The 14,910-nt window shown below is 39.6% G+C and overlaps 1 protein-coding gene across 3 annotated transcripts in view; it reads left to right on the top strand.

Annotated features, from left to right (window-relative positions):
• HEATR5A (HEAT repeat containing 5A) overlaps window positions 1-14,910 on the top strand; it is a 59,522-nt gene that overhangs the window by 14,666 nt on the left and 29,946 nt on the right. For all 3 annotated transcript variants that reach the window (XM_081888777.1, XM_081888778.1, XM_081888779.1), the window contains 9 exons: window positions 2,381-2,636; window positions 4,469-4,624; window positions 6,240-6,490; window positions 8,890-9,001; window positions 10,871-11,023; window positions 11,453-11,552; window positions 13,034-13,143; window positions 14,433-14,596; window positions 14,680-14,855. In XM_081888777.1, the coding sequence (XP_081744903.1) occupies window positions 2,381-2,636; window positions 4,469-4,624; window positions 6,240-6,490; window positions 8,890-9,001; window positions 10,871-11,023; window positions 11,453-11,552; window positions 13,034-13,143; window positions 14,433-14,596; window positions 14,680-14,855 (1,478 nt within the window). The remainder of the gene's footprint in view (window positions 1-2,380; window positions 2,637-4,468; window positions 4,625-6,239; window positions 6,491-8,889; window positions 9,002-10,870; window positions 11,024-11,452; window positions 11,553-13,033; window positions 13,144-14,432; window positions 14,597-14,679; window positions 14,856-14,910) is intronic.

Consider the following 14,910-nt stretch of genomic DNA (forward strand, 5'->3'; position numbering starts at 1 on the left):
TTACTATTTTATTTGTTTGCTTTGTTTTTCTGTGAAAGTATTATTGCGTGGTAGTGTGTATTGAACTAGTTAATTGATTTTACATGTTAATATTTTACAGGCTTATACAGAAGACTAATTACTTGTCTTCTAATATTTCCCAGTGTTTTACTTGGACACTAATGGTGCTCATTTCTCTTTTTGAAAGAGAAATTAATTTGCTAATAATGAAATTATTTTAATGTTTATAATTTTCTTTCATAATGTTTGAGTTAGTTCATTGTCTTTTCATATATTTTTTTAAAAAAATGTTTCTTAACATGCAAAAACCCTTCTGCTTTCATTTAAGAGCTATTATATTCTGCAGCTAGCAATGGTGAGGCCTTCTCTGTGATCTGGTTCGCGTGTCACATTAAACCTTAGTTAAAATAAACTATGGCTTGATGTGAATGAGCAGTGCGCTTGTGCAGGCTGCTGAAATAGCAGGAGCTTTGCTCTTCCTTCACTTGCTGCTGCTCCACCGCTGGGAAACATGGTTTGACTTGTTGCCTCATCTGAACCTAGGCTCATGATTTGCTTCTCTCGAAAACCTTGGCTTTCACTCGTGGTTTGTGTGAGAAACAAACCATGAGCCTGACTGGTTTCCCACAAACATGTAATTGCTCTTAGCTGATGTCTGAAAGAACTTGTTCCTTCATTAAGCATTAATAAAACAACTTAAATGACACATCTTTTACATTTTTTCAGATCAGTGACTGTCAAGGACAGAGAGCCATGGCAGAGAGAACTAACTAATCTCAGAGCAGTTTCATATTTAGCAATTTAGTCTCTGAGACTTTTTGTTACAGAGTCAGTAGAGCTGAGGATTTTTGTGACATGAATGCAAATCCGGTATGGGGGAGGGGATTAATACTTTGCCATCTGTTAATTGATTGCCCTTCATAGGGTGCCAGTATGAAGTGACACCCAATCCCCTCCTCAGTAGGGCCAATGCTTTAAATTTTTTTGCTGGATTATTGAAACACTAATTCATTCCTTCTCTTCTCCCCACACCGTCCAACAAGCAAATCACCCTGCTGCATGGTGAGGCCAGCTGTCCCTTCAAAATACCCTAACTAAAATAAAAATAAAGCTACAGTTTCTTCTTTAAACAATTCCATCATACATGGAAGTCCAGAACCTGTAGCAGGCTACTCAGGAAAATTATTTTAGTGCTGTTTCTGCTGCACATTTTTGAAGAAAAATAATTGTGTTTTCATGTCTAAAGCCTGAGGGGAATATGCTTAGAAAATGTATTCAGCTAAACTACAAAAGATCGTGTCCTCCAACTACTTTTTATTCTTTTCTCTATGCTCAAATAAAATAATGTTGAAACCTTTTTTTTTAATTCTAAAGTTAGATTGCCATAAAATAATTTTCTCGCAACTAAATCAATATATTGGTGGGGATACACCTAATTAGTCCTGTCACCAAAAGTCCTGTGTGAGGGCTTCCACTTATGCAACGGGTTTTCTTTCCCTCATGACCCCGAAATTGGTTCGGGGTGCAGGAGAACCCTGAAAACAGTGCTCAGGAGGAGGAGAGGTGGATAATTCTATCTGGCATTCTGCAATGCTTGTGCTGATAGGACAGTCAGCATTGTGCAACACTGATTTTCTTTCTGGGTGTGTTTCTTCCCAGTGTGATTCTCAATGTGGATGTAGTATTTATGAGGTTGACCTATTAACTGCATTGATTAGAAGTTGATACCCAGTAAGATAATTTTTTCTTCAGAATACGGTTGCAAAAGGGCTCTCTATATTCTTCCATTCTGTTCTGATTCATGAAGTTGCAAACAGTTAAAATTCATTTGTAATAAGGAGGAATAGTCCAGTCATGGCAAACATTTAAAAAATAAAACCTGTAGGGTGAGGGTAAAAATGCCCTAATTCCCACAAGCGTGTAGGTTATTGTAACCTAATAAATCTTAAATTTCATTTTGCACTAAATGTGGGTGCTACATGCAGAATATTAAATTGCTGGAAGTTCTTGCATACTGATGCCAAATGCAACAGTTTACATAACAAGTAATAGCTGGTTCTCTTGCTCTGCTATTAAATATAAGAGAGGAAGAGGCTGAATGAACTAGCTGCCTTGTCGCTACTGGTTTAATTTAAAGCAGTTTTTTGCCCCCAACATAGCATCTAAATTTGGCTTAGATGACTAAAAGCCAGTTTGTTTCCACCTTACTTCACATAATGAAGCTGGAAACATGTTGTCTTAAAAAAAAAATCAACAAAATTATTTTGGTGTCCTGTTAATATTATTTAATGGTAGCCTTTATGACTTCTTTAATACTGCATTATATTTTGGAGAAGATTTTGATGTTAAAAACATTGCATTTTAATCAAATCTCTTTCAGGCATATGTGGTATTTATCTCCACGCTGGGAGGGCAGTGGCTTGAAAGGAATTTTTCTGCCTTGCTTTCCCATGTTCTGGACCTCGTTTCCCAGTCTCACCCTAAAGCTATTCAGACTCAGATGGACGCTATCTGTCGCCGCCGCTGTATTTCATTTATCCTCCGAGCTACAGTAGGAGGCCTTCTTGGGGGGAAAGCTCAAATTGCAACTGCCAAGGAGATTTGTCAAGCCATCTGGAAGCTGAAGAAAGTTGTGGGTATGGGACTAACAAGATTATGTGCTCTCCCTTCCCCCTCCTTTTCACTAGTACTTTGTATCATTTCCTAATCTGCTCATGAAGGCTATGCAGTACTGTTTGCATCTCCAGCGATGCCTTATCTGGAAAAAAATCCACATGGCCCTTTGGGATTCATTTCAGAATAATAATTAAAATACCTGTGAGTTCCTTTACTATTTCACCATAATTTAGGTTAGGGTTATTATGTGGAAGGTAAGTCTGATGACTGACTAAACACCATGGGAGTCAGAACTGCATGTTGTGTACCAGGGGCGCGGGTGGCGCTGTGGTCTAAACCACAGAGCCTCTTGGGCTTGCCAATCAGAAGGTCAGTGGTTCGAATCCCCGTGACGGGGTGAGCTCCTGTTGCTCTGTTCCAGCTCCTCCCAGCCTAGCAGTTTGAAAGCATGCTAGTGCAAGTAGATAAATAAGTACCACTGCGGCGGGAAGGTAAACGGTGTTTCTGTGCACTCTGGCTTCCATCACGGTCCTCCGTGCGCCGGTAGTGGTTTAGTCATGCTGGCCACATGACCCAGAAAGCCGTCTGTGGACAAACGCCGGCTCCCTCGGCCTGAAAGCGAGATGAGCGCTGCAGCCCCATAGTTGCTTTTGACTGGACTTAACTGTCCAGTGGTCCTTTACCTTTACTTTTTACCTTATTGTGTACCACTGACTTCTAGCTGTTGAGGATTTTCCACTGGTGTGGGAATCATGCACATATTCATTGCTTATGAACTTCCCTGTGGCATCAAGCTAGTCATCATCAAGATAAAATAACCATATGGTCCATTAGTCTCTCTCAGAATGGGAGGTTTGTGTTTGTACACTGCATCTATGAACGTTGTGTCAGAAATGCTGGAATCTAGATTATGACAATCCAGTGGGCTTGACAGCACTGACAACCACTTGATAGGTGATGACTTTAAGCCCTGCTTACTTACTGCAGGGATCGTCTGCAGTACCAGTTTTCCATTCTTCAGGGCAAGTATGAGAAGACAGGGCCTCTGGGAATGTATGGGCCCATTGCTGCTCAAATATATACTCATTGCTGCTCAAATATATACATTTCAAAACTGAGAATATTCAGTGCTTGGTTCTGAAGCAGGATCTGGAGGTAGCTTGCTTAACCAGGGCTTACTGTTAATCAGAATTTTGAAATTGGCTTCAAACCCTTGATTCAAATAATGGTTAATAGCCAACTCTTCTTCAACTTAAATGTGGTTAAGATTGGTACTAGCAGTAAGGACTATTCACACTTGAAAGGGAAGGGACTGTGAGAATGGAATGTGGGATTCCACGAACTGCTTCCATGTCTAAGCGATTGGGAGAGTTTTATGTGCACACCAGTTACGGTAATTGACTGAAGTGCCCTTCTACCTACTTTTTCTTCTCAATTGACTTGGGCCCAAATTCAGAGGAAGTTAATCATGCCATTAAAATCAATAGGGCAAGTTAGCTTTGACTCATTAATTTCAGCTGTCCTTCCGTGTGAGTAACGTTCTCTGGATTTGGGCCTATATGTTTGCCGCAACATGGCATCAAAATATTGTCTTCCACACTCTTTTAACAAGCACATGTCTATTTTCCTCTACACATGCGCAGATGCAGAGAATATCTGCAAAGTTGGTTGTCAGCTGATCTTTATTTTTTTGCTACTCAATGTCTGCTGCCATCAGTGTTTTAATGGAGCCCCGCTTTTACTGCAAAACTGTATTAGATATGGTCGATGTACCAGCCATCTCCTCCTAGTCTTTTAAGTCTCTTGTTTTGTCTAATGTAGCAAAGATCACACAATTCTTTCATATTCCTAGATGCTGCCATGAGTGACAGTAACGTGGAAACCCGTGTTGGTACAACAGATGTGGTAGCAAGCCAACATATGCTTATATGTTCCTTGGAAGAGCTTGGAAACCTCATTCAGAATTTAGGCACTACCGCTGCACCTGTGCTACAAGATTCTAGTACAGGTAATGGATCATACCTTTTGTTCTCCGTGATTTTGTGAAATGTATGTTTTGGATCATTGAAACTTTGGACTCATCATATAAATAATCAGTTTAAGAAAACAAAATGTTAAGGGTACCTTGGTCTAATCCAACTTGCTGTAGGATTAAAGCAAATTCTAATACAGGTTGAGATAACCCCAATTGTCTCTCTCTCTCTCTGTGTTTTAAATCCTTATTGGATAAAGATTCTGTGTTGGTTCAGATAATATGTAGGAGATCTGTGATGAGTGGGCTTTTGGAATCAGTTTTCATGCTGTCAAGGGGAGGGTGGGAATCCGTGGAAAGCCCACCTGTCAGATGTCAAGACTTTTCAAAGACATATGAAGGGAAGTCTAGGGAAGATTTTAATGTTTGATGTTTTCCTGTGGTTTTATAATTTGTTTGAAGTCAGATGAGTGGTATATAAATAACAACAACAACACAGATTTGAAGTTCATTACTCTGTTTTCTTAAACCGTATGCAGGACACAAAATACTCTGGCTCTTAGTTAAAATAGGTATATTCTCTATATAATCATTATTTAGGCCTTAACCTATTTGCATTTACTTAGGAGTAACTGTTATCTGAAAATAGCGATACTTGTTTCTAATTAAATAAAATGTTAGAACTTGGCTGCACATCTTACAAAAAGAGTATTTTAAATAAATATAATGAGAAAAGAGCTGTTCAGTACTCACAGCAGACTCTGAAGGTGAATTGTTGCAATTGTGATACGTTTCTCAGAATTATTTCCCCTACTAAAAGTAACTTAGCTTTGTACAACATTACAATAATGTTATGTAATAATAATGTTCATTAGTTAGAAAGCACCTTAAAGTCACTATGCCCTGTATAGAAATTGTGGTTGGTAGGTGTTCTTCCAGGTTTATAATCAAAGATTAGACTTTTTCAAGAGGAAAGCAGGGGGGAGGTAAAAGGGGAAGGAGTGTCTGTGGGAAAACACCTGAAAGGGTGTGTGTGTGTGCTTCGATGCGATCATAAAGGAAAAGTGGATGTTAGGTAGAACATCTGAGTGATAGGGAGCTGCAAGTGAAAAGGCAAATAAAAGAGAGAGTAATCTTACATATAATTAGAAGATTGGATCCTTTAGTATCTAGATAGCAGGTAAGAGGCTACAGGGAGAGAATATCGACTGTGGAACAATTTGAAAGTAAGTTCAAGAAGCTTAAATGAAGATGAGGGACGATGGGATGGCAATTAAAAGAGTAAAGAAATGAGCAGAAAATTATAATATGGGCACCATCATATCAGATGAATGTTGCGCCAGTAGTCAATGTAGGAAGCCATAAGATAGTGATGGTGTACGTAGAGAGAAAATGAGATGGCTTGACCAACAGCAGGAGAAAACAGGGGGAAAAGATAATTAAAATATTTGAAGTTTCTGAGCTTGATGAGAAAACTAGCAGTTACATGGTCAAGAGCAAGATGAAACATCCTAGAATTTATGACATGAAGCATCCTAGAATTGCTTAGTATGGTGTTCATTCGTGTGTTCAGAAGTCAGTTGTGAATCTAGTTCAGTTCCCGTTCCTGTAAATTTGCTGTGCTGATTTTGTAACATTTCTGACTTTCCAGGAGTTTTGGATGCAGTGGTGTCCATTATTATCCACCCCAGTATTTCGGTTCAGCTGGCAGCAGCATGGTGTTTGCGCTGCATTGCTGTGGCACTGCCCTGCTTTCTCTCGCCACTTCTGGATCGCTGTATCGAGCGGCTCACAGCACTCAAATCCTCCCCAGAAGCAGTGACTGGCTACAGTTTTGCTGTTGCTGCTCTACTGGGAGCTGTCAGAATGTGTCCTTTAGGAATTCCACATTGCAAAGGAAAGGTAACTATTTGAACCTAGGTCTTGCTATTCAGTGCAAGGGCAGAATTAACTGTTTGATACAGCTATAGACAACATTTTTTTTAAACAGCCTGTTCCTCACTGCAGGGAATATTTGTGCATGATGAAGAAAGTGTTGAAAAACTTGGAATATTTAAAATGACTGCTTGGTCTATTTCAATGTATTAGACCATATGCTTTATGAAACACAACCACTGAGCGCACCAGATTTAAGATTTTTTTATTCCATCCATGTATCATTTAGCTACACTGATATATCATTTTTACAGAGTGTTGATTTCTATTCTTCATATATAACTAACAGCACAATCAAGTATATTTACTGGCATGTAAGCCCCATTGTTTTCAATGGCATTTACTCTCGGGTAAGCCTCAGTGTGATGTTCTTTGGTTTTGGTCAGACTATAATCCTCAGTGAATTGATTTTAAAAAAAACACACGCAAAACAAACACAAGGTCAGTGAAAGAATGAAAATCTTAACAACTACTGTCTCTTAAATAGAGAAATTAACAGCGCTCTCGATAAAAGACTGAACTAAGAGAGATGGGGGAATTCTCATCTGAGGATGTCGCTTGATGTTTTCTGAATTCATGGAGTTTCTCTCCATCTCTTTAAGAGCTGGTGAAATTCTTTTAAAAGACTCAAACTTCCATAACCTCATCCTGGCGTGGTATTAGTTTAAATTGGCAGATTACCATAGCTCACCACTTTCCCACAGACATCGCAGCTTTGTCAGTGAGTGGGGGGGGGGGCGAATCTGAGCCTTGTGTTCCTGAACAATGGAAGTGAAACCCATTTGGCCTTGCCAAGCAAAAGATTTTCTTTTAAAACGGCTAATTAGAAGTACATCCACAGATAAGTTGCTTCTCTGTGGTGGGAGATGGGAGCTTTTTTGGCAAGGGATCTTATTTCTGTTTTTCATTGCTACCTCTCTGGATCTGAAGTGGGTAGCTTGCATGCCAGCTGTCTTGCTTGCATGCCATATGCATCTCAATATCCCCCTCTGGAATTGAAGTGTGACTGTCCAATAAGTCTAATCTAGGTGCTTATCTGTCCAGTACCTTCAATTACAAGCCTAACTAAAGAGGAGCAATGGAGAACAGTATGGCAGCACCTTTGTTTTGAAACTCCCTGGCTGTTGACTTTAAGCATGTGCCTTTACTATACAGTTTAAGACACCAGCTGAACATTTTTATGCTCCAGCAAGACACATGATGTAGTGAAATTTGTTCTAAATGTTTTCTTGATTTTATGTTTGTTTTAATTAACGATGCTTTCATGCATATTTGTTTTCATTGGTTTGTGTATTATAATCATGTTTTATAAGTAACTGAAGCTTTACTTTGGTTTTGTAGAAAATATGCACAAGCAGTTTATACATTTTCGTTAAAAACTGAATATTCAAGCCATTGTCATTTTTTAAAAAAATCCAATGGGATCTCGAGCAAAATAGGAGGCAGTTTTATTGTAAGCATTTGCTGCCACTGTAGAGGTCCAAACATCTGGAAACAACAGCTATTGCTATTAAATCCTTATTGCATACCTTATTGCGCTTCCATCCCAAGTTCTGATGGGTATTTTATTCAGTAACAAGAGACTGCCAGCTTATCCCCTCCACCATTCTAAGCCTCTAAACCAACATTTTGTTTTGTTTATGCATACATAAATACTATTACTACCAGAGGTTTTTTTGCGTGACTTACAAGAGAAAAAGAAGAGTAACTTAAAACAATCACAATTAGGTTCAGTCCAGAATTTCTCTGAACAGAGTTCTGCTCTGAGCGAACAGGGAGGTGATCTTTAATGAGTCCTCCTGCAGCTCCCTGAAAAGCTGTCCTCCAGGGTTGTAGGACCCTTCAGGGCAACATGAAAAATGATGTACAGACTGCAGGCCGAAGGAATCATTTAGGATCCTTGAACATCACGTCCACCCACCCCTGTTCATCCAGCTAGGAGCCTCTGCTGCATCTTGGTGCCTTCTGTGAATAGAAGGAGCCATTCCTGAAGCAGCCTCTCTGGAGCCAGTCCAAGGGAAATACAGTAAATAAAACACAATTGCCTAACAAAGGAGTGGCCAGTCAGAAGGCATAATATGCATCTCTCACATGCAGAAGGCCACTTCACAGCATCTGAAGACAGGGAGTCGAGCTCTCAAAAGCTTTCACCACAATAAATTGGTTCATCTTTAAGGTTTCACAAGATTTCCTTCCTAACCAGAATTAAAAAGTGGCTGCTCTGGAATTTTACCGATTATTAACAGCTCCCATTTATCCTATTTGGGAGCTGTTAAATATATAGAAACAATATGCATGCCTTTCTCGGAAAGTGTTTAATTATGTATTTTCATTGTTAATGCAAAAAACATCACTTTTTATCACAGGCAGTCATGACAGTAGCTGAGGATTTGTTGCGTTCTGCTTCTCAGAATAGCCGCATCTCAATACAACGAATGCAATCTGGATGGCTCCTGATAGCTGCTTTAATGACATTGGGTAAGACTGACTAGCCCTCTCATTATTTATTTCAATATATGAATGTGGCGTTCTGCAAATCAGCTTGGTATGGTGGCTTTTTAGTTTATTTTGCAAGGAAGAAATCCTGGCTTTTTATATTCTAATTATTCACCTCAGTAAACACTCCCACCCAGCTGGTGATTAAGCTGGGAACATGGATAACCTAAATAGTTACAACATTATCGTTCTCCTGAGAGTGTTCCCATTACAGCACAAGGGCATACATTGAAAACTGTAAAGTGTGCCCATTTCTGGTTTAAATGCCTTTGTTTTTGCTACATGTAAGTATGTATCAGAATTCCATACTGTGCCCAGTAGGTGGGGAAGTTAGCCAGTTGGCTCATGCACTGACAGGCAAAAGTGGTCGCATGCTAAGCCTGTAACATCTTTAAAGCCCTACTAAATTGTATACCTTTTTTTCTAATACCAGTGACTTCTTAATTATTTAATAAGCACCAAAGTTAAGTTAAGTCGGTAGTGCAGCATACATTTGTTTTTACAATAGTAGTCAGTCTTAAGTTAGCAAACTTAACTCCCCCCCCCCCGTCCCTTTTAACAACAACCATTAACAACAAAGCAATCTGCATGGAGGGCGTCTGAAATATGCATCAAAAAAAGGTACGTGTGAGATTCAGCTAATGAATCCCTTCAGCAGAAGCCCTAGACAAGGACTTGTGCTTGCATACCAGGGCTTTTCATCCCCCTGACGGTGACTGGGGTGGGGGTTGAGAGGTCCCTCTGAAAAGTGTGTGAGCTAGGGAGAGAGGGAAAGCTGAAATGCTTGCCCTGACACAAGGTTGAATTCCTCCCTGAATTCTTGAGCTCATGGTAATTATGCAAAATAATTCATGTCACCTCTAGCTAGGGATTATGCACACTCAATTGCCTAGCCCAGGCACAGGCCAATCTACAAAGCTGGAATCCTATTTTTGGATGGGGGCTGGATTCTGTTTCCCCTGTCTTTATGCTCTGCTGAACAGCTGATTGGTTTAATTCCAGCTCCTCATTTCCCCATCAGCTCCTTTTACTGGCCTACATATGCACCAACCAAGCTGCAAGATATGTGCTGTTTCAGATGGAGGCCGCCACGCTCCTGATTTTAGTTAAAATATTTTCATTTTTACCTTAAAAGTTTTAGAGTTTAGATTGATGTATTGATTGTTGCACAAGAGGACATATGGCGGAAAGAGGAGCACAGCAGGCTGTACTAAGCCCTGTCATGAACGGAACATGTAAGCAAAACTCAACAGGAAAAGCAATTGTTTAAAGCAGAGGTGGTAGTATGGGCTGCAAGCGTTTTGATTCACCTGCCACTCCTCTACAGACTGCATGGCACAATACAGTGTTGGTGATGATTTTAATTCATTACCCATTATTCATCCCAAGGTCCCAGCAATTTAAAATAAAACATCAAAAACTATTCAAACCAAGTTGCAGTTGTAAAAGTAGGTTGAGCCCTATTTATATATATATTAGGCATCAAAGGCCAGGGTTACAAATAGCATTTTCAGCGTGCGCCAAAAACTGTATAGTGAAGGTGCAAGATGCACTCTGTGTTCATAAGAATCACAGAATTGTAGACTTGGAAGGAACTTGGAGGAGCATCTAGTCCAACGCCCTGCAATGCAGGAATCTCAACTAGATCATTTGGGTGCTGTGGCTTATGCCTTTTTGGTGAAGTTCCATTTCAGCTAACAAATACGCCTCTCAGATGTTGTTGGATTACAATTCCCATCATCCTTGAACCCTCTAGGCAGCTAGCAGGTGGTTTTTTGAAGGTTCGTTGTTGATATCAGAATTTTAGTGCATCGTATTAATATGAGAACATGTCCAATATTAATATGATAGGTCCGGCGGTTGTTCAGCACCATCTTCCAAGAATGCTGTTATTGTGGAAATGTGCTTTCCCATTATCACCTAAAGATTTAGAAACTGAGAAAAGCCGGGGTGATTCATTTACATGGCAAGTGACGCTGGAAAGCCGGGCAGGTGCTCTCTGTGGTATGTGGAATTTATTTTGGCTGCTTTGTAATTTCTCCCCTTTCTTCACGTTTTGAAGGGAAAATGATGTTCTCTTTTTGACTGTGTGTGTGTATATGCAGTATACTTCCTGGGATCTCTTTTCCCCGGTTTCCCACTTATGGCGGAAATGATGGCTTCAAGTACATAGAAGAACTGTTCTTAACATTCCACAGTAAAACAAAGGGAATTTGACCATCATTTGCAGCACCCTACTGTTTAGAAATAGATGTTACCAGTTAGCGATAATAGACCAGATTATTTTATTAAGCCTTTTTACATTTTTTTGGAGACACAAATAGTTGTTAGACATATGAAACAATTCTATTGTTGGATTTCTAGGTATACATCTATAATTCATTATAAAAATAAAAGTTCTACTTTTTAATAGTCACTGTCCTTTATACCCAGCTATTAAAAGTTTTATCGTCCATTGTGGGGGCCTCCTTACAGATGAAGTGATTCAAAGATTGCTTCCTCCCCTCCCATGTGCGGTTGCTTTGCTGACACAGTAAGTATTGCTGCTGAGCAGCGCTCATTTTCAACTAAAACTTTAATTTTGAGCTGTTGATTTCAGAGCAAAAAATAAAAGCACTGAATATTTCTCTGGTGCTTTCTACAAATATCAACCAAGTAATGGTTTTGTGCGGATAGTTGTACTAATGTGGCAATCCAGGTTGAAATTTTATACGTGAAGAGAGGAAAATATTGCTTGGAAACTTCTAGAGCAGTCCTTCATAGAGTCAGTGCATGATTCTATCTGACACAGAAACTGGTTAGCAGGTCCTTGCTGGTGTGTTTGCAGCACAAAAAAACAGTAGTTCTTTCTTCCTTTTAAATGTACCATCATTTTTGAATAGTCACGAAGTTTAAGAAGAAGCCAGACAGCCATGTCTTCTTGCAGAATACTATAAATTGTAAGGAGTTCAGGCAGACTGTTTCATCCTACCACACTTCAGTGTTCAAACCCTACTGAACCTTCTTGGTCTCTCTTACTGGACTTAACTGTTTACTAGAATCAAAACAAAAAAAATTCCTTCCAGTAGCACCTTAAAGACCAACTAAGTTAGTTCTTGGTATGAGCTTTCGTGTGCATGCACATTTCTTCAGATACACTGAAACAGAAGTTACCAGACCCTTCTATATAGTGGGAAGGTGGGGAGGGGTATTAATACATGCACACAAAAGCTCATACCAAGAACTAACTTAGTTGGTCTTTAAGGTGCTACTGGAAGGATTTTTTTTTGTTTTGACTATGGCAGACCAACACGGCTACCTATCTGTAACTGTTTACTAGAATGTTTTAGGGCAGGATTCTTGCCATCCTGTTTTGGCTTCAATTCTGTCTGGACTCGCCTGATGGGGAAGGGCTGTAGCTCAGTGGTAGAGCACCTGCTTTGTATGCAGAAGGCCCTGAGTTCAAATTCCTGCCATCTCCATATACAGCTGGGAAGGACTTCCTGCCAGATACCCTAGAGAGGCCACAGCTGGCCAGTGTAGACAATACTGAGTTTAATGGACTAATGATGAGACTTGTTATAATGCAACGTCTTGTATTCACTTCAGTTCAGTATTAGAGGGAGTGATATTTTGAGAATTGCTATACAGTGGTACTTCGGTTTTCGAATGTAATATGTTCCAGAAGACCGTTCAAGTTCCAAAACGTTTGAAAACCAAGGCACAAAGGGCTCACTGCAAAATGGAAAATGGAAAAAACATGCAGCGGAAGCTATTCGACTTCTGAGGCACGTTCGAAAATGGAATCATTTACTTCTGAGTTTTTGGTGTTCGGGTTCTGAAATGTTCATCAATGGAGACGTTCAAGAACCGAAGTACCACTGTACATATATAGTGCTATAGAGTGGTTTTAATTTTTTTTAAGCTTTCCAGACACTGAATTTTAGGTGAGGTACAAAGCAAACTAGTAGCTGGAATTTGTTGGATAGATGTTTTTCTCTTTTGACTTTAGTATGTGGTTTTTTATGTTTTAAGGCTTCCTTCACTAACTAAAACCTATGGCAATCCTTTAAAACCATCAGCAGTGATGTACAGGAAAAGACTTTATGAACTGCTTACTTTGTTGCCTCCAAAGAGCTATGAAGGTAAGTCATCAAGCAATACTTCCCTGGAACACTTCCAAAGGTTTTGTTCTTGTCCTTTTTGTTTTATTGACAAATGGACAAACCAGTCTTATTTAAATGGAAAATTAATATAACATCATGAATTTATATTTATACCAAATGTGTAGATAGTAATAAAGCCAAAATATTAATTGAGAGAGCTATTTCCCAGGAGGGCAGGCCATTTATACAGTGGTTTATGGAAAGAGAGTTTCACCTGAATGAAGTTTAAGCCATATTTAGACTACCTGGGAAAGGAAAAGATGCCGCTTGCCTGCTCTGATGGACTTGGTTGCTTAATTCAGACATCACACCAAACCAATTGCAGGAGGGCTCCCCAACACTTCACAGAAGCTTTGTGGAGGTTGCAGACATGGAGTAGGGAAATAAAAGGACTGGTTATGCAAGCTGCCTTCTGCTCGCATAATCACTGAATACAAATAGAAAAATGACTTTCATTCCAAAGTAATTTTTGTGTTCAGTACAACTAAACCTGACTTGTAACAAAGCTGTTACAAAAGCTAAAAAGTGTTGAAGCGAAAGAAGAAAGTGTAATTCTGTTACACATTTTTTTTGTTTGTTTACTTCAGTAACTTGTGTTTTTAGGTAGGTACATGAATTCATTTTTGTGCCCATGCTGTCTTTCAACCTGACCACAATGCTCTACAAATAGTGGGATTTTCTGAAATTGTTCATTACATTTTTCTTTGGCTCAAAATAGCTAATAGGATCCTTTTCCTGATACAGTGGTACCTCAGGTTAAGTACTTAATTCATTTCGGAGCTCCGTTCTTAACCTGAAACTGTTCTCAACCTGAAGCACCACTTTAGCTAATGGGGCCTCTTGCTGCTGCCGTGCCGCCAAAGCACAATTTCTCTTCTCATCCTGAAGCAAAATTCTTAACCCGAGGTACTATTTCTGGGTTAGCTGAGTCTGTAACCTGAAGCGTATGTAACCCGAGGTAACACTGTATTATGAAGTTTTGACATTCCACATTTGTTTAACTTGTTTAGTGTTATGACTTGCCAAAAGCCACATTTATCAGAAGTCCCAAATACCATACGTACTTGGCAGGGGAGGTGCCATAATCATGAAGATGGATTTCCTGGAATGAGGCTTGTGTGTTGCCGTGGTAGACTGCACTTGCACTTCCCCTGATTCTTCTGTGTTAAAGATAAAAAAGAGATCTCATCCTTAAGCACCTTACCAATCGTATCCTTAGATACTAGTTTTATATAAAAGTAATTTTCTTCTATCTCCTTAATTTACAGGAAGCTTCTCTGCTGTTCTCAAAGAACTAGTGCTTGATTTGACTCAGCCCGATAACCAGATGTCACCCTCTGCTGCTTACCTTCCATCTCTCTGTCACCAGGATGAACTTAACTTACTGGGTCCTTTACTACAGGAGACAGAGCACAGATTTATTGAAGAGCAGGTATGCTTCAGCAGTAACTGACCCATTCAGAGAAGGTAGTCTGATGTTTGGTGATAATAATTGCACTTCTCCAATTTTTGCAGCTGTTCCTAGTTAACAGTATAGCTGGTGGAAGTCTGGAGTATGACCCATATTCGGTTTATGAGAGAGCTGCAGAAGGTGGTTCTGTGCCTAAACCCTTACCGCCAACATTATCCATTATTGGAGCAGCAACCCGTCTCTTTGGAGTCGTATTTTCCCATGTTGCAGAGTCCCAAAGGTAAAAACAATAAAAAGATCATGACTAGTGCATGTAAAACAGGGTGTTGCAATGT

Source organism: Podarcis melisellensis, assembly GCF_964234715.1.
Source record: "Podarcis melisellensis genome assembly, chromosome: 1".
Taxonomy (NCBI): Eukaryota; Metazoa; Chordata; class Lepidosauria; order Squamata; family Lacertidae; genus Podarcis; species Podarcis melisellensis.